At 37.8% G+C, this 23,377-nt stretch overlaps 2 protein-coding genes across 2 annotated transcripts in view; both read left to right on the top strand.

Annotated features, from left to right (window-relative positions):
• LOC309480930 (uncharacterized protein) overlaps positions 1–23,377 on the top strand; it is a 232,148-nt gene that overhangs the window by 172,063 nt on the left and 36,708 nt on the right. The window lies entirely within an intron of this gene.
• Positions 1–23,377, top strand: part of c23h1orf87 (chromosome 23 C1orf87 homolog) — a gene marked incomplete at its 5' end in the record, with an annotated part of 84,172 nt that overhangs the window by 51,504 nt on the left and 9,291 nt on the right. The window contains 6 exons of the mRNA XM_082144638.1: positions 6,677–6,712; positions 17,552–17,632; positions 17,834–17,948; positions 18,641–18,800; positions 19,113–19,241; positions 19,663–19,911. Of these exons, the coding sequence (XP_082000764.1) occupies positions 6,677–6,712; positions 17,552–17,632; positions 17,834–17,948; positions 18,641–18,800; positions 19,113–19,241; positions 19,663–19,911 (770 nt within the window). The remainder of the gene's footprint in view (positions 1–6,676; positions 6,713–17,551; positions 17,633–17,833; positions 17,949–18,640; positions 18,801–19,112; positions 19,242–19,662; positions 19,912–23,377) is intronic.

The following is a 23,377-nucleotide window of genomic DNA, read 5'->3' as shown; positions in this document are numbered from 1 at the left end:
AAACGAAAGTTTGCCTCGGGTAGATTCACAAAAAGACCCTAGGTTGCATTTTGGCGAGAGTTACCCTTTAAAGCAAACAAGAATGTTCGGAATAGCATACTACTCTGAATTGATATTTATGAATTACACACAATATCCAAATTTTACTGTGCACAAAATTCAACTGCTGCAACTATTGCTATTCATAGTTTCAGTTATGTGACAGAGCCCTGGAGGGCAAAAATATCTATAGAACTGCAGCACAGGCCTGTCAATCTCAAGCCACGGATATTTAGATCAACTATCAAAGGAAGAAAAACAAAGATTTGTGAACAAACTGCAAGTCTGGGGCACTTGCACTGCGATCCATATACTGCACCAGCCACAGTATTTCAGTCACATAAAACAGTAGGATATTCTAAAACATTTATCATGCACTAATGTACTCGACATACACCCTACCATATTACATACAGTACAGGCAAGCAGATGAGCTCTGCTAATAAAAACAATGGTTTGAGAATGTTTTTCTATTGTATTCATTAAGTTCCTCATGTTCTCTGAACATTCAAAATGTCCAGTTTTTTAATGGTTTAAAAACATTCTTCAAACATTATGGGAACGTTACTCTTTCAATTTTCTCTGAAACAATTTTTTTAATCATTTAAAAAATATTGTGCCGTCTAATTATGTAATCTTGAATTAAAATAACTTCACCGCCCTCTTGCAACATCTCTTCTCTTCTCTTGATGATGAGGGCGGGGCAACCTGTCACTCACATGAGATCCACCAATAGCAAATCATAACCATCTAATCAATTCCCCAAGCCCCGCCCTACATTTGTTCTTGTTCGAGACGCCGTTTCACTCGGATATACATCACAAAATAGAGAAGAATATTGCAACTTGCGTTTCATGACGACTTTAACAGAGTTGCTGCATATATGTGATACGTGATAGTGATACGAGGTTACGTGATAGTGAGGTATTATGAACAAATTATTAGTCAAATTATTAATGTATTATTTCCTCTATGCAAATTTGTTCCAAAATCTTTGAGTTATGAAAAGTTACTAGTCTAAATGTGTCTTATAAAATCATTGTCTTAAACATCCAGGAAGTTTCTTTTCAAGCACAATGAGTGCAGACACTTCATGCCAAGAGAGTTGACCTACATATGAGCCTAATTAACTATTTGGATGGCTTTTCATTTGCATAACCTTCTATTTTCCATAAAATACGATCTGTATATGTACATGTTTGTCATTTTCATGTCATTAAAGGTGCACTAAGGACGTTTTTGTTTGTTTTGCCTGTCGATTAGGCTGGACTCAATATAGCACGGGATTTTACTGGAAAACAGGACAAAAATACTGAGGAAGAAACAATTTTTTTGCAGTAAAGGTAATGGTTTTGATTCCCAGGGAATGCATGAATTGAAAAAAAGTATAGCTTGAATGCAATGCAAGTCGCTTTGGATAAAAATGTCTGCCAAATGCATAATTGGAAATGTTTAAAAGGGCTATATGTAAGGATTTTCATGTATTAATTGCTTTTTTATTAATGTGAGCAGGCATTTACTCACCTCACGTGAGTATTCCTCAAAATGAATAAAAACAATGTGAAATGTAAACTCAAACCTGCAATTATTAAATGTTAAATAACACAAGTATACTTTATGTAGTTAATCTCACTTTATTAAACAATGTCTTTGCTGCTGAACTTTTTTTTTTATTGCTTAAGAATGTTAGGCTGCATCCGAATTTGCATACTTCCCTACTATATATTAGTCGAAAAACAGTATGCAAAAAGTACCCGGATGACCGACTTCTTCCGGTGAGATTCTGAAGTGTGTATATGATGGACACTTTACTATCCCATGAGGCCACGGCCACGGGACAGTATTTATGAATGGCAGTGAAGCGACGCAACTGACGCTTTTAGGTCACAAAATAATGACAACATGGCGAATGTAGTCCATCCGGATTACATTCCTACACACATTCCTACTATATAGAACATTCTTTTTTAAGCTGTCTTGAAGTACTTACTTATTCAAAATAAGTACCTACTCAAGAGAGTATGAGATTTTGGATGTAGCCTTGAACTTCTTCTATTCTTCTGTGATCCAGAATGGCAGCACAGCTGATAGGTTTGTTTGAGCAGCGCCCTCTACTGTACAGCCGTGAATTTACATTTCCTTCAGCCTGAGGCTTATTCATTCCACTTTTGATGTGAAAGGGCCTTCCCTTTACATTTGCCAAAAATATTACTTTTTTGTTGTTGTTGTTGCTGTTAAAGGTACAATATGTAGTTTTTTTGCTTTAAAAATAGCAAAAATCACTATATCTATGTTATATAATTTTTTTTAGTTGTGTACTTACATTATCCCGACTGTTTCCAACAACTTTCAAACCAGGAGAAATTTGTAATTTAATTCGAAGACACGGACCGTTTCTTTATTTCCGTTTTGTCGCCGTCAATGGCGTCATATCCACGTTGTCCCTGGTTTCCGCTCGTACTGCCATAGTAACCAGAGCCCTCTGATAATAACCAAGGCGACAGACGTGGACAACTGTGTAGTTCGTAATGTCTATCTACACGCTGTTGTTGTTTCGTTCAAACATTATGGACCATGGCAAGCAGACTTTGGATAAAAAAGGAGAACTAAAACGAGAATCAATATCAGCGCGGTGTTTTCGAGATGTCGAGAGCTCCCATGGACACTATATAAACGAGAGCTCCACGTCCGAGACTTCAACCGCTCCTACATGTACTTTATTAAATAGGTGAGCACATTTACATAAAACTAATCAATGTTATATAGTTCAACAATGATAAAATGTTAGAATATGATCTGTATGTTATTCTAATGTTGATCTAGCTTGCTGCTAGTCTCATACAGACAAACTAACACATACATTTCAACACATTCAAATGCAGTTTAGTGTGATTGTGTAATGTTAGACCAAGTGAAACAGCGCTGCGTTACCTCACAAGTTTAATTTGTCTAATAAACTGACCTGCGAGTAGTAATTCTGCTCTTGCGTGTAGTTCGGTAGAATGAAATGTCCATATTCCTTTTATATCCGCGGGACTCGCGTCGCGTGTGGAGCTGATAGCTGTCTCTTAGCAATGCCGACCTGCTTCATATCACAGTCATGATAAAAACATCGATGTATTTACTCATCCATAAACATTATTAGATCGGTCGGCTTGACGTTGACGACAAGATCCATAATTCTTAGCAAATGTTGCGTCATCAAACTACGCCTTTGTTATTGTAAGAGGTTAGCGACCCCTAGCGGCGAATTTTTTTTACATATTGTACGTTTAAAAAACAAGCAAGCAAGCCCAGGTAAGAAAAAGTAACGCAAAAGTAATGTAATGCAATGGACTGCATCAGGATGTTCGTTAACAGTATATTGCTGCAAAGGTATTTCTAAATTATTTGTACTTCTAAGCAAAGAACAAAAGACAATTTCGCTGTGAGTTTATCGATGCATTGAATCACGTTCAGTCTCTTGTACGTTACATGTGCACGAGTGCGAACACGAGCAGTAAGTCGCTGGCTGCAGTTCACTTAATGGCCACCGGTGTCACTAATAACAAGGGTTTCTGAAATCTACGTATAGCCCCTTTAATACTTGATATTGCATTTAATATTTGATATTGATACTATTAAATCACAGAGCATGAGCAATAGCAATAGTGGTACTTGAATTAACAAACACCACTAATAAAAATCATAATGTGAAGTTTATAAATCAGAAGTTAGCTTGCTGAACAGAAAAACTAAGCACATTTAGGCAAGTCACATCAAAGCATTTAAAAAAAACAAAAAAACATTTTCAATTTAATTTTATGCCTTTTCAGTGCCGTTTGAATGGCTCCTTCAGGTTCTCTTCAGGTGGATCCAGAGGGAAAAGGCACATGGCGTTCCCAGCAAACCCTTAAGCATTTCGGCTCTGAACTTCCATTATCCGTCCTTGTCCCCTGGGTAAGCTGAAGCACTATTGCAGAGAGAAACCATCAATACTTCAGACCAAACAGGCTTTGTCCGAGTTTGAGGAACAGCTGGCATCCGTCATCCCCGCCACACATTACGGATCTAAAGTATTGTTGGATTGAAATAATTTGGCATAATTGAGATATAACAGTGAGGCTATTTGCATTTGTTAGCATTTAAAGAAACGCATGAGCACCTGGGATAAATCCAGCGCTGACCCCTTTTAGTAGTGGGTTAAACCGGCTTTTCCCAATGTGCAATGAGCATGACAGACCGTCAATCTCTCTGTCAGTAAAGCTTCCTTATCAATGGCGGATTCACACACTGCCATAATATGACACAGAGGTGGGAAGGCAATCATCCGTGAGCGGCGGCTCTTTGAAAATCCAACATTTTCTCTTCAAAATTTCAAGGGAAAAAAAAGGTTTCATTCAAGTTTCATTCAGCTCAATATCAAACTTAATATCTACCTTTGAATTGTGGTTAATATAGTCTCATCTTTCAGATGGCATACCTTCAGATAGTTCACATTCATATATTCATAACTATTTTAATCAAAGATTTTTGTATCAAAATATAAGGAACATTTTTCAGCAGCATTACTCCAGCATTCAGTGTCACATTATCCTTCAGAAAGTATTATAATATGCTGATTTTCTGCTTAAAGGGTTAGTTCACCCAAAAAGGAAAATTCTGTCAGTAATTTATCTCCCTCATGTTGTTCCAACCCCGTAAGACCTTCGTTCATCTTCGGAACACAAATTAAGATATTTTTTATTAAATCTGAGAGCTGGATCACTCCTCCACAGGCTTCTAAGACATTATAACTTGCTGGCCCAGAAAATGTATTAAAGACATTGTTAATATTATAGTCCAAGTGACTCCAGTGGCTCAATCTTAAGTTTATAAAGCGACGAGAATACTTTTTGTGCGCAAAAAAACCCCAAAATAACGACTTTATTCCACTATTAATTTCCTTCTCTCTGGGCCTCGAGTTTTTTCACGTAGTGTAATAGCGCAGCGCTTCTGTGTTATACGTCACACGCATCACACACATGACCAGCGTCGGCCAATAGTGAGCCTACGTGTGACGTACAACACAGAAGCGCTGCGCTGTTACACTACGTGAACTCACTCGAGGCCCAGAGAGAAGGAAATGAATAGTGGAATAAAGTAGTTATTTTGGGGGTTTTTTGCGCTCAAAAAGTATTCTCGTCGCTTTATAAACTTAAGATTGAGCCACTGTAGTCACTTGGACTATAATATTAACGATGTCTTTAATTCATTTTCTGGGCCAGCAAGTTATAATGCCTTAAAAGCCTATGGAGGAGTGATCCAGCTCTCAGATTTAATCAAAAATATCTTAATTTGTGTTCCGAAGATGAACGAAGGTCTTACGGGGTTGGAACAACATGAGGGTGAAAAAAAAAAATTGGGGGTGAACTAACCCTAAGTAATATTTCTGATTATTAAAAATGTTGAAAACTACGGAAGCGTATTGCATTCACTTGAGAAAAAAAAATCTACTCTGTTTTTCTGAATTAACGAGTTAATTATCTCAGAATTACTAGATAATTTTTCATAAAAAAAATTTTTATTCTGTTTTTCTGAATTAACGAGTTAATTATCTCAGAATTACGAGATAATTTTTCATGAATAAAAAGTTTTTGCTCTGTTTTTCTGAATTAATGACTTAATTATCTCAAAATTATGAGATAATTTTTTCTTTAAATAAAAATATTTGCTGTTTTTCTGAATTAATGACTTAATTATCTCAGAATTATGAGATAATTTTTCATGAATAAAAGTTTTTGCTCTGTTTTTCTGAATTAATGACTTAATTATCTCATAATTCTGAGATAATTAAGTCATTAATTCAGAAAAACAGAGCAATTTTTTTAAAATGAAAAATTATCTCATAATTCTGAGATAATTAACTCATTAATTCAGAAAAACAGAGTAGATTTTTTTTTCCTCAAGTGAATGCAATACGCTTCCGTAGAAAACAGCTGTGCTCTTTCATATTTTTGTGGAAATCTTACTAAAACATATACGTATAATATAATCTGCAGACAGTGCCAATACTTCAAAACATCACATAACAAAATTTTTTGTAATGCTGCATTCAAATCACATGGGAATGATCGTCAGAGGCATGTCAATTATAGATTTATGATGAAAGAAAATTTATATTGATCATAAAAGAATGTTGGCAGTACACATTTTGTGTAATGTTGCCAGAAAACACTAAGGAGACAGACTACATCAGACTACATTTCCCATCATTCTCTGTGACACCAAGAATGACAAAATACATAGAGGAAACATCAATAACTCAACTAATGCACATCCTTTGCTCTTCATGATGTTGCATTAGAGCTAAAATGTTTTCTGCATGCCTTGAGAAGTACATAATCGAGTAAAAGCATGCAAAAATAATTTGAACACATCATGGTGTAATTATGATTTCTAGAGGACTGGAAAGAAGCATTAGACACTTTACATGTCAATCAGTCAGTCTAAGTGGGTGGAAGATTTAGCTTGTATATTATTGTATATTTATGCATTGGTGCAAGTAAAGGATATGGTCTTATGACTTTTAACATGGTGTCGGGCTGAAGATAAAGCAACTGAACTGACTGAGTGACCCTTTGTCTTTTTTCCTCCTGTGTTTTTACTGTCTTTCTAGGTCAGCTGCATCTGCAGGACTCATGTGAACCGACGTGTGAGTGCTCTCCTATATTATTTATCACCATTTCAAGAACAACTAAAATATCTCGGCAATACCGTAAAATGTTCAGAAGCATGAAACGTCATTCGCACGTGTTATACAACGCTTCAAACCAAAATCATTGGGAAAAAATGCCATTTAGAGACAGAGTAGCTGAAAAAAGATGCACAGAAACACCACGAACATATCTAAGTAAAGTAAGTCAGTCATGCCATGGATAAGCCTTACAACACATGTCCCTGATAATGTCTGAATATTTGTTATTAGGAGCAAGATTTGTGCATTTACTTAAGGAGTGACACTGATAAAGCTGTACAAACAGGCAGATAGAAAACATTTATCTGACTTCCTGCAACACATGTAGGTCAAGTGACCTTCAGAAAGATGGAAACGTATTGCTTCACCGCCTCATGAGGTCCCACACTGAACCCTGATCCTCCTACATTTCTCACCCAAACGCCAGGCTCTGAATGGATGAACGGCGCCGTTTGTGAAGGTTAGACCAAATGCTCCTTGAGTAATTATGTCACAGCGGACCTGCTCCAGATCTTTCCAGCAACAATCCTCTATTGCATGACAAAAAAACAACTCATGTCCAGACAATTTCAGGTAATTTTCAAATCAGGTCAGCGTGATTTTTTTTCTGTGAAGACTTACCGGAGGGGCTGAAATCTCAAACTGAATGCAGAGAAAAGTTTTTCAAGGTGACATTACTGAGATAATTTACCCCAAAATGAAACTTCTGTCATCATTTACTCAAGCTTGTGTCGTTCCAACCTGTTTGACTTTCTTTCTTCTGTGGAATAAAAGAGAAGTTTAGAAGAATGTTCACGCAGCTCTTTTCCATACAGTGACATTTTATATTGACTATGGCTGTCAAGCTCCAAAAAGGATGGAAAAACACCATTAAAGCATCATAAATGTTCTGCATATGGCACTATTAAATCTTCAGAAACTATATAGATTTCTGAGGAGACAACCTAAGACATTTTTATGTTTCCATTCAAGTTGCAAAATAAATTTTTGTTAAAAAATTGGAAAATAAAATAAAATATTAAAACAATTTGCAAATAAAAAAGCATTGTGTGCATCCCATGTGCTCAGAGGAACAAAATCCTCACTTGCAGGGAAATTTGTGCAAAATTGTTTATCTTCAACCGCAAGCAATAATGTACGTATATTTTTTATGCACATCTTGGTGTTTTCCATGCACCATTTTTATGTGAAATCCCAACATGTGCATAAAAGTATGAGGATAGAAAACCAGCTACTGATAATCTTCGCCTCCACCGAAGCCCTGAAATCTCATTCATGTTCAGATTCAGTTTCTCTTGTGTCGTAAACAAATGTGACCCACCAGTTCGAATATGCACTTATAAAAATTAAAAAAAGGTTCTTGCATTAATGGTTCCATGGAGAACTTTTAGCTTACATGAAACTTTTACATTGCACAAATGGTTCTTTATAGTGAAAAAATTATTTCTTTAGAATATTTAAATGTTCTTTACACTTTTAAGAACAGTTCACTGAAAATGGCTCTTCACTAGCATTTTTGGTACCCTTATTTTTAAGAGAGTGGAGAATGATTTAAAACAAAAAATGCTAAAAAAAAATTTGATTTGAGAGCTTTAGTCTCTAAATTTGGGTCCTTTTTTGTTTTTATTGGGGCCATGTTGTTCTATATACTTTAAAAATCAAGTTTATTTTTTCCAGCGATGCCATTGGTTCCTCAATGAACCTTTCAATGATCGGTTCTTAAAATAACCTTTTTTTATTTATTTTTTGGTCTAAGAACATTTTACTAATATAAATATTATTTTGTGGAATGGAAAGGTTCCGTGGATGTTAAAGGTTCTATATGGAAACATAGATGCAAATTAAGAAGCTTTTTTTAAGTGTAGGAAAGAACAGCATGAAATGTATTTGAAAATAACACAATAAACGATTGAAACAACATAAGAGGGAAGTGATGACCAAGTATTCATTAATTGGTGAATTGTCCCTTTAAAAGGCCCATTGGAAAACTTTCAGCTCCAGACTGGCAGCTCCCCTAAAACTCCCGCAGACCTTGAGGAAGTATGAAGGATGTGTGGACGAGGGAGGTGCTGACATTCATAGAGGACATTAATAAGGCTGGAGTGATGAATGAACGGAGCGCTGAGAGACTCCTGCACATTTAGACTGATGGAGCTCTAGATCAATGCTCCTCCACACACAGCAGATTCACAATCGGCCCAGCCGGACAACCCCATTGTTTAAATGGAGTGACGCGTCATTTGCGCTGCGGTAAAGGTTAACGACGAGAGAATCACCAAATTATCAATTCATCTCCAAGCACATTTATTCTCTCACCTGTGTTCTCTCTTTCTTTACATCCTTGCCACCTTTATCTCCCTCTCTCTCCTGGTGTGTTTGGCTTCAGAGTTGTGTTTTTTCCAGGTGGCGTAATTTGTCGGCTTTATCTTGTTGGAGGGATTGAGCTGGCTTTGGGGAGCATGCTTAGATACCGGCTACATCCATTATCTGTCAGAGGATAACCTGATTCAGAGCGGCTGCTGCCAGACAGAGAGAGAGAGAGAGAGAGAGAGAGAGAGAGAGAGAGAGAGAGAGAGAGAGAGAGAGAGAGAGAAACAGAGAGACAGGCCTTGTTCTGTGTTTAATTGTCAAGCTGATCAATTAGAGGCCGACTCGCAGATCGCCGCAACATATCTCTTCAACAAGAGTGGCAAAAACAAGATTATGGCTGGAAAAATCCACGGCACTGGATACAATAACACTGATAGAAACGATTGGAAACACATCCGCTCACAATCACTCCTTATCCACGTGTAATAATGAGCAAAACAGAGAGTTCTGATCCTGGATGCTGATTGGTCAGAATTTCAGCTATGCTAAAATACACAATAAAGTAACAAACACTGGGTTCACTAGATACAGAGCATCACACAATGGCAATTTTGCTCTATAGAGTAACTCTGTAATAACACTTTACAATAGAGTTTGATTTGTTAACATTAACGCTTTAAGGCCTGGTTTCACAGACAGGGTTTAGATTAAGCCAGGATTAGAGTTTAGTTCAATTAAGGCATTTAATTAGCTTTTATAAACGTGCCTTAGAATTTTTTTTTTACTGGTGTGAATCTCGAGACAAAACAATGGCACTGACATATTTATAGATATGTCAGTGCAAGTTACTTTCAGTTAAAACTGCTCAAACATGCATTTTAGTCTGGGACTATCTTAAGCCTTGTCTGTAGGCTTATCATGAAACAATAAATAGGTTGCACTTTGTTTTACAGTACGTGCACTTTCAATGTACTTTCTTACCAAGAAAGTATATAAGGAAACTACATGGGTTCAGATTATGTTCAGGACTAGTACCTAGTTATTACCCAGTTATTGTAATTACTACAATAAGTATATATTATGTACATGCGAAACAGGACTGTAAAATAAAGTGATACCAATACAACCGTAGGTATCATAAACTAATAAAGAAAAATACTTTACAGCAGTTGTTAATCAAATGTGTGAAGTTAATGTTAGTTTGGTAAAGTTTCAAGTTAATAAATGAGCGTTGATAAAATGACATGGATTAACAAAATTAAAAATAGTATAAATTACACATTAAGAAAATGTCACATAAATAAAGGCTGTATCATGTATAAATGTATCTAATGCATTATGTTTTTTGCAGAATTTTTTGTTTCTTCTAAACTTTATTATAAAGTATTGATTTAATAAATGTAATAAATCACTGAAAATTTCTGTGATTAATATTTGTATTATATGGTCATTTTTATATAAAAGCAATAAGGTACTTAATGTCATTAGATAACAATGAAAAACGATTTATCCTGAATATAAAATAATAAAATAAAATATAGACGTGTTATTTCATAAAATTTAAATAAAATAAAATATAATATAATGAGTAAATAATGCAGCGTTTCCATTCCATGTGTTCAGGAGAAATAATTATGTGTATAAAGTTTGTGCAAAAAGAGTCATTTAAAGCCACCGTATTTCCATCTTAGTTTATACTCGTGTGTCGACACGTAAGTGAACAAATAATATTATTATTATTTTTATGTGCATTTAGGACATTTTATTCACATCTTGAGATTTTCAGTCCCATTTCATGTGATATCTCAAAATGTGCACATGATAAAAACAATTGGATGGAAACCTGAATATATATAACATTTCCTGCAAAGCTCTGAATTCTCATTTATGTTCAGATATCATTCAGGTTATGTGTCATAAATTCAACCCAAAAAGAATGAGGGGGAAATGGGAGAAAGAGGGAGCTTAGAGAACCTCAGACAAGGAGAAGAAACGACCTAAATTTGGGAAAATTAAAAAAAAAATTCTTTCTTTTTTTCTCTGAGCCAAGTTTTTTTATAACAGTGTCATGAGAATTCTTTACAAATAATATTTTGGAATGTACAATAATAATCATAATTGTCCTTTAAGGGTGAATTCATGGCACTTATATGACCTGTTCCTATAAATCAAAATCAGATCATAGAGTTAGTCTCATTCATATTAAACAATAATTTCTATCTGATTTTAGGTGCGTTAAATGTAAGGAGTTTGTTTGATTGACCATCAGCACACAAGACCTCTCACAAAAATGAACTCCACAAATGAGGCTGTCGTCACAAATGTTTTGAATAATGAACACTGGTCGTCTTTAGAGCTAAACAAACACAAAAGACTCAAGTAAGACTATACGACAGCAGAGCAGCTTGTGTCTGGTTTTGAAATGAGAAGACATGAAATCTTGATATGAGATTACAGCACAGGAAAGCGTCAAACAGAGACAAATCCCGTCCTCGCTAACGCTCAGCCAACCTTATCAGTGCACTGTTAAACATTTCATTAGATTTCAGCCGGATATAAACAGTAACCAGAAGTTTTATCATTCAATAAGACTGAAAACTATCCTCTTTATATTTGTTAGGCCTACAAACATGAATAGAAGTACTACTGATAATGAGAGAGTAAAAAACTATTTAAACAAAACGTCCTGAGATATATGTTTAAATACATCATCCGTGAGCCTCATGGTTTTCATTCATCTTCATTTCAACCCTATCAGCCCGTATCAAATCACATGATTCATGTCATGAAACGAGTTTATGTTTACTTTAAGTAAAACGCTGAATCCTGTCGTGCTGGGCAGATTGTCAGATTCATTTTCTCTGTGTTTCACTAGCCGCGTTTCCATTACCCCTCAAATTGCGCAAATTGAAATTGCGAATTGAAAATACCATGGAAAATGGAAACACGTAATTTTCGCAAAAACTCCCATTTATCGCAAAAAAGTTTTTACGCTCACATGAGGTGGTTTTTCAGGCAATTCGAAAAAGAAATATTTTGCAAAACTACAATGGAAACAGTTTTTGTGCATTTATAGGTCACCTGACGTAGCGATTTTTGGAATGACTTATCGTGAGAGGAAAAAAATGACGTTTTAGTCGCATAACATTGGTTAATGGAAACGCCATCATTTCGCAATAGTTTATCGATATTTTGGGGGGGAAAAATCGCAAAAGTTTTGCGCAAATCTGTAATGGAAATGCGCCTAGTGTCACTGTTTCTAAACTCCCTGAAACGCCTCCATTGTAGTCTTGAGGTTTTTTCCAGGAACGAACACGTCACAATACTCCTCATTTAAATAATTCATACACAGAATAAAGGGGCGGGGCCTGGTTGAGTTAGTTAGTAGTGTGTTGAAACTGGCGGTTATGGAAAGGGGCGGGACATTTCCCAAACACGCTCAAAGTGCTCGACCAATCACAATACACTGGTCCAGCCGCCCAATCAGAGCACAGTGTGCTTTTCAGAAGGAGGGGCTTCATAGAGACAGGAACTAAACAGGGGTGCGTTTCCCAAAAGCATCGATAGCCAACTTTGGTCGCAAGTTCCATCGTTATCGGCAGTTCAAAGAGTCGGTGTTTCCCGAAAACATAGTTCTAACGAACATTCGCAAACAGCATCGCAGAGTTGTGTGTTTGGAACGACAGCTCTCATCCTGTGGTTAGAAGCAGAGTTTCTTGTTTGTATGACATGTGGACTAAAATAAGCAAGCTGGCATTCAGTACAATCTATATTTTATTTAAAATACATACAAATGTCAGAGATTTAAAGCATAGTTATTGAAGAGTGTGCATGTGCGTACGTGCTATACTACATAAGAACGAGCCTATGATTGAATCTGGAAATAAAGCAAAATAACTGAGAAAATTGAGAAATAGTCCTCAGATGCCATGTCTGTAATTTATAGCAAAACATCTATCATTAATTCGATCTCACACAGATTCATTAAAAGTAGTTATTACTCCACCACCTGCATGGCATCATTAACCAACGTGGTTGAACGACCAATTTGTGACAGTACGGTTTCGGGAAACAGTCGTGACTGGCTAGTTGATTTCTTCAATGATGCATCGTACTATGGTAGTTAAGCAGCGATTACATCATTGTACGGGAAACACACACCAGAGTGTTACTGACAGACCGGGAAGAGAGGAGCTGCAACAATGGAGAATATGGGGGAAATAATAATGTTTTTTTGAACATTCAAGCATGAAAGCCTATTCTAGTAGACCCCAAAAACACAATCAAGACTTTGTAAAAGGGCATATAGTGTGAGGGTTTGAAAGGTAATAGGATGTCGTCGGATGAAATAAAAAGGATGAAAGTGGTGATTCATCACCTTGTCAGACTCCAGCACCTTTTTCTTATACATCACTCTCTTACACACTCTTCTCACGCTGCTTCTGTCATGACCTCCATCAACCTCATCTTACACTCAGATGCACATGTTCAAACACTCATCCTTATCATTAATTTGACATTTATTTGACACTTTTATCTACAGTGGCTTACTGTAATAACACAAAGAAAGTCCTTTTGGAGTAACATTTAGCAGATGCTCTTTTCCAAGGCGACTTACAAAAACAGTAACTACAAATTCGAGATCTGTATGGCATGTTCACAGGTCTAAGTTAAAGGAACATGCCGACTTTTTGGGACTTTATCTTATTCACCGTATGCCCCAAAGTTAGATAAGTCCATAAGAAGCCCTTCTCATCTCTGTGTGTGCCGTAACTCTGTCTGATGCACCCACCGCTAGCCTAGCTTAGCACAAAGACTGGAGGTAAACAGCTCCAGCTAGCATACTGCTCCCAATAAGTGACAAAATAACGCCAACATTTTCCTATTTACATGTTGTGATTTGTATAGTCACAGCGTGTACAAAAAACAAGGTCACATAAGACACAACCATCTTCTAACCGTATACATACTGGGAACTATATTCTCAGAAGGCGAAGCACTGCTACTTGGGCGGTAGTTATGGTTAGAAGACGGCTGTGTCTCATGTGACCTTGTTATTTGTACATGCTGTGACTATACAAATCACAACATGTAAATAGGAAAATGTTGGCGTTATTTTGTCACTTATTGGGAGCAGTATGCTAGCTGGAGCCATTTACCTCCAGTCTTTGTGCTAAGCTAGGCTAGCGGTGGGTGCGTCAGACAGAGTTGCGGCACGCACAGAGATGAGAAGGGTATGTATGGACTTATCTAACTCTGGGGGATACGGTGAATAAGCTAAAGTCCCAAAAAGTCGGCATGTTCCTTTAATGTTCAAATCAAGTCAATTCAAGGCCAAGCCTAAGACAATTTTAGTCTTTTTTCTCCAGACCATGTCAAGTCTCTAATTCCCTTTGATAACAGTTTTAATTTTAGTTAGTTTTATAAACCCTGTTGCATGACAATAAAATAAAATAAAATAAATTGATTTTATATGAAATAATATATTTATTGTATTATTTATTTATTAATATAGTTTGCTGTGTTTCAGGTTGGTTTTATAAACCCTGTTGCATGACAATACAATCAAATTAAATTAAATAAAATTGATTTTATACGAAATATGTTTATTGTATTATTATTTATTTAGTAATATAGTTTTCTATGTCGGAGGTTGGTTTTATGAACCCTGCTGCATGACAATAAAATTAAAATAGATTTGATATTAAATAATATATTTTTTTTATTATTATTTATTTATTAATATAGTTTTTGATGTTGCAGGTTGGTTGTAGAAACTTTGTTGCAATAAAATAAAATTAGATTTTATAAAATAAATAAATTATATGAAATAGTATATTTTTACAAATGCATTATTATGGGGATAAAATAGGGATTTTATAGATCTCCAAACACATTTTCACAGATGAAGAGAGTGACAAAGATTGCATAAGAGGCTTCTTTGTATCTAAATAATTCCATAAAATTCAAAGAAAATATTCAGTGTCAATATATGAATTGTGCTATTATGAGTTTTTAAGTCTCAAGAATTATTATTATTTTTTTTATTTTTTTTGCAACTTAAGTGTGAATTGAGCATGCAATTTAGAGAATTAGTATCTGCTTCAAAACGTATTTAATCTACGTTTTCTCTATTTTCTTAATGCCTGTGTAAATCTCACGCAACAATGGGTGTTTTACACAATGAGCGATAGTGAAACACCACTTCCATCATATAGTCAGAAATTCTATTTGGAATCCTTTTGGATTTTTTCCACAATAATTAGGAACCAATCCAGACCCAGACAGCAACATAGTGTCGGCCCAGATCCGGCCCACATCTGGTACACGTTGAATCCACATGTGATCTGGGCCGACACTTTGTTGATACTGTTCATTTAGAGCATTCCAACATAACAAAAGAACATTATTCCAAATACAGCAAGCGAGGCTCTGATAAAGATTGTTCACTAGAAAAATCCTGTAGTAATTTCAGTTTATCCAGTTGGATTTTGTTAATTCTTAGAGGATTTATTATTTGATCCCATCTCGATTCTAAATTATGACAGAATTCCAATCGGAATCTTTACACATTCATTCAGGATCTTAACCGTAGATTAAATATCTCGATCAGAGCCTTAGTGGAGCTCATGAACCTACAGCCTTTCAGATGCCATCTCAGATCTCCAACCACACCCCCACAAACTTTCTCTCTTTCATCTTTCTGTTGGCGTTCTCGCTATCTTTGCCCGTCTCTGAAGTTGGAGTGATCCGTGCGTGTTCGCGCTGTGATTTAATGCTCCTTTGAGGTTTCAGGGCTGTGCAATCTTCCTCGTGGAGGGAGTCCGAGTCTCCGCCGGCTGGATTTCATTTTGATCATTAAGATCAGAATTAGCCGTCTGACTTTCACACTTCAACCGTGTTAAGCTGTTTAGAAAGGCAGAAACACTGGGGTGTGCCGCGACTACTGATGCCCCCCAAAATCAGCTATTTCCACAACCATTAAGAGTCACTTTCACGCCTTAATTTACACAAATCAAACAAATTAGGGAACCGAAGCGCTTATTAGACTTGTGTTCTTCATCCATCACGTGCCGGCCTTTCATTTGAAAGTTCAATCAGATTCACATTCTGTGCACAAGTTTCAGTCCAAGATGAACCGCTTTGAGGTCTTCCATGGGTAATTAACCCAGTTCTACCTGTCTGTTTCTCTCTGGCTTATCAACAATTGAGCTCAAATTAAAACACAGATTCCATAAGTAGCTTTACTGCCATCAAATAAACTACAGCACACGAGACTAGTGATTTATCCTGATAGATAAAACAATTACATCCTGATAGAATGGATCAGCGTGATGGGAACAGTGGCTGGAAGACTTCATGTACTATGAAACTGAAAAACAATAAAAATCTAAAGCATGAGCTATGTGCCTGTTAATAACTAATATCATCTTGCCCTGAATGGTGCTGTCAGACTCAGTGCTCACTCGGAGAATGAGACGTTTACTTCCTGTGATCGTTCGCCTCCTAGAGGCGGTAGTTCACATCACTGGCCTTGGCATCCAAACAACTGAATCATAAAGGCCTATAGATAGGCCTATGTGACATTTATATATATATATATATATATATTGCCTATAGATATGTGAAATTTATATATATATTGCCTATAGATATGTGAATTTTTTATATATATATATATATATATATGTGTATTTGTGTGTGTGTGTGTGTGTGTGTGTGTGTGTGTGTGTGTGTGTGTGTGTGTGTGTGTGTGTGTGTGTGTGTGTGTGTGTGTGTGTGTGTTAAATTTATTTAAAATGTTTAATTTCTCATTTCAAATTGTTCACTAGGTCAGAGTTTGCATATTGGCAGACTATTTAATAGTAATAAACTTGTATTATAAACTAGTAGTAAACATTTATTATATTGAAATTTACACCTTATGGAAAATATTTTTTTTATTGTTACTTAATTATTAATTATTATATTGTTCTCCACAGCACAAATGGTGCACAACAAACAAACAAAAATAATACAAAAATAAATTAAATGTACAGCTAATGCAAAATAAAGAATATTTTTAAAAATATATATTTTTTTTTTTATTGTGTACCATTGAAATGAAATAAAAACATTTAAAAATGTGTTTATTAACTGTTCACTGCACAAATGGTGCAGGACAAAATAAATAAATAAAGTAAAATTATCAAATAAATAACGTAATATTTAGCAATTTACCATTGTCATTTAGATAGCCAAAAGACAAGTTCTATGCTTTTAAACCCCATTCACCTTATCATTGTGTAGTCAGGCAGATTTGCCTCTCCTTCTGAGGCTGGCTGTAATAAATCACTCTTATCTGTGTGTGTACTGGAAGCGTCTGTGGCGATCGGGTAGCCATGACACTGAGATTACCTCTGGAGTCCAGAGGACCCTGGAGAGAACAGGCTGTGCTCTTATGTGTGGATATTGCTGCTCCTAACCGCACCTGTGCTTGTATCTTAGACACATATCAGCTCAAGACGAAGGCGCTGGGCTGTTTTATAGACCTAAAAGACACCAAAAGCAGAGATTCAGGAATTGTGGGTAAGTAAATGTTTTCCTTTAAGCATTCAAACACAAACAAGACTAACAACATTGGAGTATTTGATAGATTCATAATGTTTAAAGCCACCGACACACTGCCTCAGGAAAGTGACGGCAGTTCTGAGGTTTGATATCTTGTCATGTAATGCAGTGATATTTAGAAATTTTTAAGTGTGCTATGTGTCATTATCTTCTCTGTAGGAGCTTCCCACATCATGGATGGATGGAAAACCACAGGGAAGACCAGCATGCCACAGCTGGTGGTGAAGATTGTTGGCGGGAAACAAATTAAGTATTTTATTGAAGGGACCAAAAGGTAAATTTGTTCTTTATTCTTTAAAGAATTTCCCCACATAATTAAAAAGTATAAAATGAAATACATGTATACATGTTAAGTAAATACATTTTTACATGACATATATTATTGTTGTATAATAATTATTGTATACAATTATTATAGTAATGTATAATATATTATTATTGTATAAAAATATAACAATATAACTATATATACAAATAATTTATTATTAATATTAATTTATATTGTTATATAATAATTATCACCATTAGTTTTGATAATAATAATAATAATAATAATAACAACATTTAATTTTTTTTTTTTTTAAATTTGAGTATTCGTAAAATATCAGAATCCATAAATAATTACATATACAATTATATTTTCGAATTAATAATAATAATAATAATAATAATAATAATAAACAGCATGGTTTAATTAATATGTATAATTTATTATTATTTAATTATTATTACTATTAGTATTAATAATAATAATAATAATAAATTACATTCAATTATTTTAAAAAAATTGTAAGAGAAATTGCAAAATATCAGAAACATTTATTTTTATAAGTTTATATTTTTTGTTTATTATTTTATAATAATAATAATAATAATAATAATAATATGTGTATTATTATTATTATTATTATGTAATAATCTCTGACAATTAATAGATGCAAGATAAAAGCTCAAACTGTTATATAGTCCTACAGATCATCTTGGGGTAACAAACAGCTCTGAGGACAGATGCAGTCCACCTAACAGAGTCACGGATGGAGATTTAAGCAGAAAATCACCGTCTCATGACCTGGAGCCTCTGGGCCCATTCGAGCAGACAGAGAGCCTGTTAGATGCCCTCAGACAGGTACTGAGAAAAATCAGCCAAAGCATAAATACAATGAAATATAAATATTTATTAAAAAAAAATGTAACAGCAACTTGCATTTCTGTGTGGTTGCAACTGGCCAGTTTTTTTGATGATTTGAGATCAGTTCAGGCTGATGTAAGATTGCACTGTCCATGGTACTAAAAATAATTACCAATCAAAATAATAACACTGTCCGGGGTCCTGAAATCCACTTCCCATTGTTCACTAGAAGAAAAGTCCTCTAGAATAAAAGCTTTCTGAAGCTCCTGCTGAAGATGGCTGGATACTAATGGTATTGTAATAATCCAGGTTCCAGACAGACAGTGTGTGACGGCACCATGTGGAGATCGCTCGCGCTCCTACATACATCTGAAGTCCACAACCAACCTGGCTTATTCAAAACAACTCATGCAAACTCCTCATATTACAAGGGCAGAGGTGAGATATCATGTGCATGCTGTCTTGAATGGTACATTTTTTATATTTTTTAAAAGAAGGATCATCTGCTCATCACGGCTGCATTTATTTGATAAAAAAATACAGTAAAAACAATAATATTGTGAAATATTACAACTGAATGTTTTCTATGTGAATATATTGTAAAATGTAATTTTTTTGTGTGATCAAAGCTGTATTTTCAGCATCATTACTCCAGTCTTCAGTGTCACATGACCCTTCAAAATAAATTTTAATATACGGATTTGGAAACCGTGATACTTCAGGATTCTTTGATGCATAGAAAGTTTAAAAGAGCAGCATTTATTTGAAACAGAAATCATTTGCTACATTACAAAAAAAAAAAAAGTCATGTTTTCTAAATTAAAACCCCAAAATGATTGACCTTTTTCATCATGTCCAGCCAGAGGAGCCAGTTAAATCAGGTCTGGAGCATTGCCTCCTCTCCTCTGTCTCTGAGGAACTGCAGGACTGGGAACCACAAACATTCCAGAGCATTGAGGAGGAAGTGACATCACTCGACCCATCCCAATCAGGAATCCTCCATCAATCAGTTGTTACATACCTCTTCCTCAGACTGAAGATCCCTCTGAAGCTCAGCACACTGGCCTGTATGTTCAAATCCTTCAGGAACACCAGCAACCCGGAGCAGGTACATCAGTTATCATCAGTTACAGCAAATATTATTATTCAACTAATCATTGTACAGTTTCAGGGGCATTTGCATTTAACAAAATGAAACCCATCGATTCAATCATAAATGTAAACCTGTTGTATTCATTGATTTTCATTCTGATTTCATATACAAGTCACTCTAGTATACACCATTGCTTATTTTCATGAATAACCTGTTTGTTTGTTTGTTTATTATTTATTTATTCATTCATCCATCCCTGACATTAATTTTATGACAATAAAACATACTGGTATTGAAATATGGGTTTAATTTTCTTTTCCCAAAATTTTTTTTTTGTTGTTGTTGTTTTTTGTTTTTTTGATTTTGGGTTGAAACATGACGTATACTGTATATGTTTTATGATAATTACCCAGTTTTCCATTTTGACCCTGTAAATAGGGCTTTTAAATTGAGTGAATTTCGTATAAACATACACAAGTCAAGTTTCACCCAAAAACCTTAAAAAAAAGGAAATTATATTTTGCATGAGGAAAAATAATCACATTTTTAATACTAATATGCTTACAGTAATTGTCATTAAAATGTCGCAAAAAAAAAAAAAAAAAAATCATCTTTAATAAATAATTACCATCATTCACCATCATCATCATCATCATCATCTTCCGCTAATCCGGGGCCGGGTCACAGGGGCAACAGTCTAAGCAGAGATGCCCAGACTTCACTCTCCCCAGACACTTCCTCCTGCTCTTCCGGGGGGACACAGAGGCGTTCCCAGGCCAGCTGGGAGACATAATCCCTCCAGCGTTTCCTAGGTCTTCCCCGGGGTCTCCTCCCGGTGGGACATGCACGGAACACCTTCCCGGGAAGGCGTCCAGGAGGCATCCGGAACAGATGCCCGAGCCACCTCAGCTGGCCCCTCTCGATGAGGAGGAGCAGTGGCTCTACTCTGAGCTCCTCCAGAGTGACCGAGCTCCTCAACCTATCTCTAAGGGATTGCACAGCCACCCTGCGGAGAAAGCTCATTTCGTCCGCCTGTATCCGGGATCTTGTCCTTTCGGTCATGACCCACAACTCATGACCATAGGTGAGAGTAAGAACGTAGATTGACCGGTAAATCGAGAGCTTCGCCTTGCAGCTCAGCTCTTTCTTCACCACGACAGACCGGTACATCGACCGTATTACTGCAGAAGCTGCACCGATCCGTCTGTCAATCTTCCATTCCATCCTTCCCTCACTCGTGAACAAGACCCCAAAATACTTGAACTCCTCTATTTGAGACAGAAACTCTCCACCAACCTGAAATGGGCAAGCCACCCTTTTTTTGACTGAGAACCATGGCCTCGGATTTGGAGGTGCTGATTCTCATCCCAGCCGCTTCACACTCGGCTGCAAACCGCCCCAGTGCATGCTGAAGGTCCTGGTCTGATGGGGCCAGCACGACAACATCATCCGCAAAAAGCAGAGACGAAATCGTGTGGTCCCCAGACCTGACACCCTCCGGCCCCTGGCTGCGCCTATAAATTCTGTCCATAAAAATTATTAACAGAACCGGTGACAAAGGGGAGCCCTGCCGGAGTCCAACATGCACTGGGAACAAGTCTGACTTACTGCCGGCAATGCAAACCAAGCTCCTGCTCCGGTCGTACAGGGACCGAACAGTCCTTAGCAAAGGGCCCTGGACCCCATACTCCCAGAGCACCCTCCACAGGACGCCATGAGGAACATAGTCGAATGCCTTCTCCAAATCCACAAAGCCCATTTGGATTGGATGGGCAAACTCCCATGACCCCTCCAGCACCCTGGAGAGGGTATGGAGCTGGTTCAGTGTTCCACGACCGAGATGGAAACCGCATTGTTCCTCCTGAATCCGAGGTTCTACTATCGGCCGTATTCTCCTCTCCAGTACCCCTGGCATAGACTTTCACGGGGAGGCCGAGAAGTGTGAATCCATCTCCGAGCCCTCAGCCTCTGCTTCCTCAATGGAAGACGTCTCAGTGAGATTGAGGAGATCCTCAAAGTATTCCCTTCCACTGTCCGACGACATCCCTAGTTGAGTTCAACAGCTGGCCACCTTCACTGTAAACAGTGTTGGTAGGGCACTTCTTCCCCCCCTCCTGAGGCGCCGGACAGTTTGCCAGAATCTCTTTGAGGCCAACAGGTAGTCCTTCTCCATGACCTCACCGAACAACAAATTTTTTGCCTCCACAACCACCCGGCTGCAGTCTGCTTGGTCTGTCGGTACCCGTCAGCTGCCTCAGGAGTCCCACAAGCCAGCCAGGCCTGATAGGACTCCTTCAGCTTGACGGCATCTCTTAATTCCGGTGTCCACCACCGGGTTCAGGTATTGACGCCTCAACAGGCACCGGAGACCTTACGGCCACATCTCAGAGCGGCCGCGTTGGAGGTGGAGGTGGAGAACATGGTCCACTTGGACTCAATATCTCCAGACTCCCTCAGGATCCGGTCGAAGCTCCGCCGGAGGTGGAAGTTGAAGATCTCTCTGACAGGGGACTCGGCCAAATGTTCCCAACAGACCCTCACAGTACGTTTGGGTCTGCCGAGTCTGTCCAGCTTCCTCCCCCACCATCGGATCCAACTCACCACCAGGTGGTGATCAGTTGACAGCTCCGCCCCTCTCTTCACCCGAGTGTCTAAGACATACGGCCGGAGTTCGGATGAAACGACCACAAAGTTGATCATCGACCTCCGGCCTAGGGTGTCCTGGTGCCATGTGCACTGATTGACACCCTTGTGCTTGAACATGGTGTTCGTTATGGACAAGCTGTAACTAGCACAGAAGTCCAATAACAGAACACCGCTTGGGTTCAGATCAGGGGGGCCATTCCTCCCAGTCATGCCCCTCCAGGTGTCACTCTCGCTGCCCACGTGGGCGTTGAAGTCCCCCAGTAGAACGACGGAGTCCCCAGTCGGAGCACTTTCCAGCACCCCTCCCAGAGACTCCAAGAGGGCCGGGTGCTCTGCACTGCCATTAGGCCCGTAGGTGCACACGACAGTGAGAGACCTATCCCCAACCCGAAGGCACAGTAAGCGACCCTCTCGTTCACCGAGATGAACTCCAACACATGGCGGCTGAGCTGGGGGGCTATAAGCAAACCCACACCAGCCTGTGGTGAAGAGTCCATCCTCTCTCGAGGAGTGTGGTTCCAGAGCCCAAGCTGTGCGTGGAGGTGATCCGGACTATCTCTAGTCGGTACCTCTTAACCTCATGCACAATCTCAGGCTCCTTCCCCACCAGCAAGGTGACGTTCCACCTCCCTAGAGCTAGTTTCCGTGTCCAGGGATCAGGTTGTCAAAGCCCCCGCCTTCGACTGGCGCCCGGATCCACTTTGTACCGGCCCCTTATGGTCCCTCCTGCAGGTGGTGAGCCCATGGGCGGGCAGCCCCACGACACTCCTTCGGGCTGAGCCCGGCAGGGCCCCATGGGGAGAGGCCCGGCCACCAGGCACTCGCATACAAGCCC

This window comes from Leuciscus leuciscus, assembly GCF_965113295.1.
Source record: "Leuciscus leuciscus genome assembly, chromosome: 18".
Taxonomy (NCBI): domain Eukaryota; kingdom Metazoa; phylum Chordata; class Actinopteri; order Cypriniformes; family Leuciscidae; genus Leuciscus; species Leuciscus leuciscus.
The sequence above is the reverse complement of the archived record's forward strand: the minus strand, read 5'-3'. Positions and strand labels throughout refer to the sequence as shown.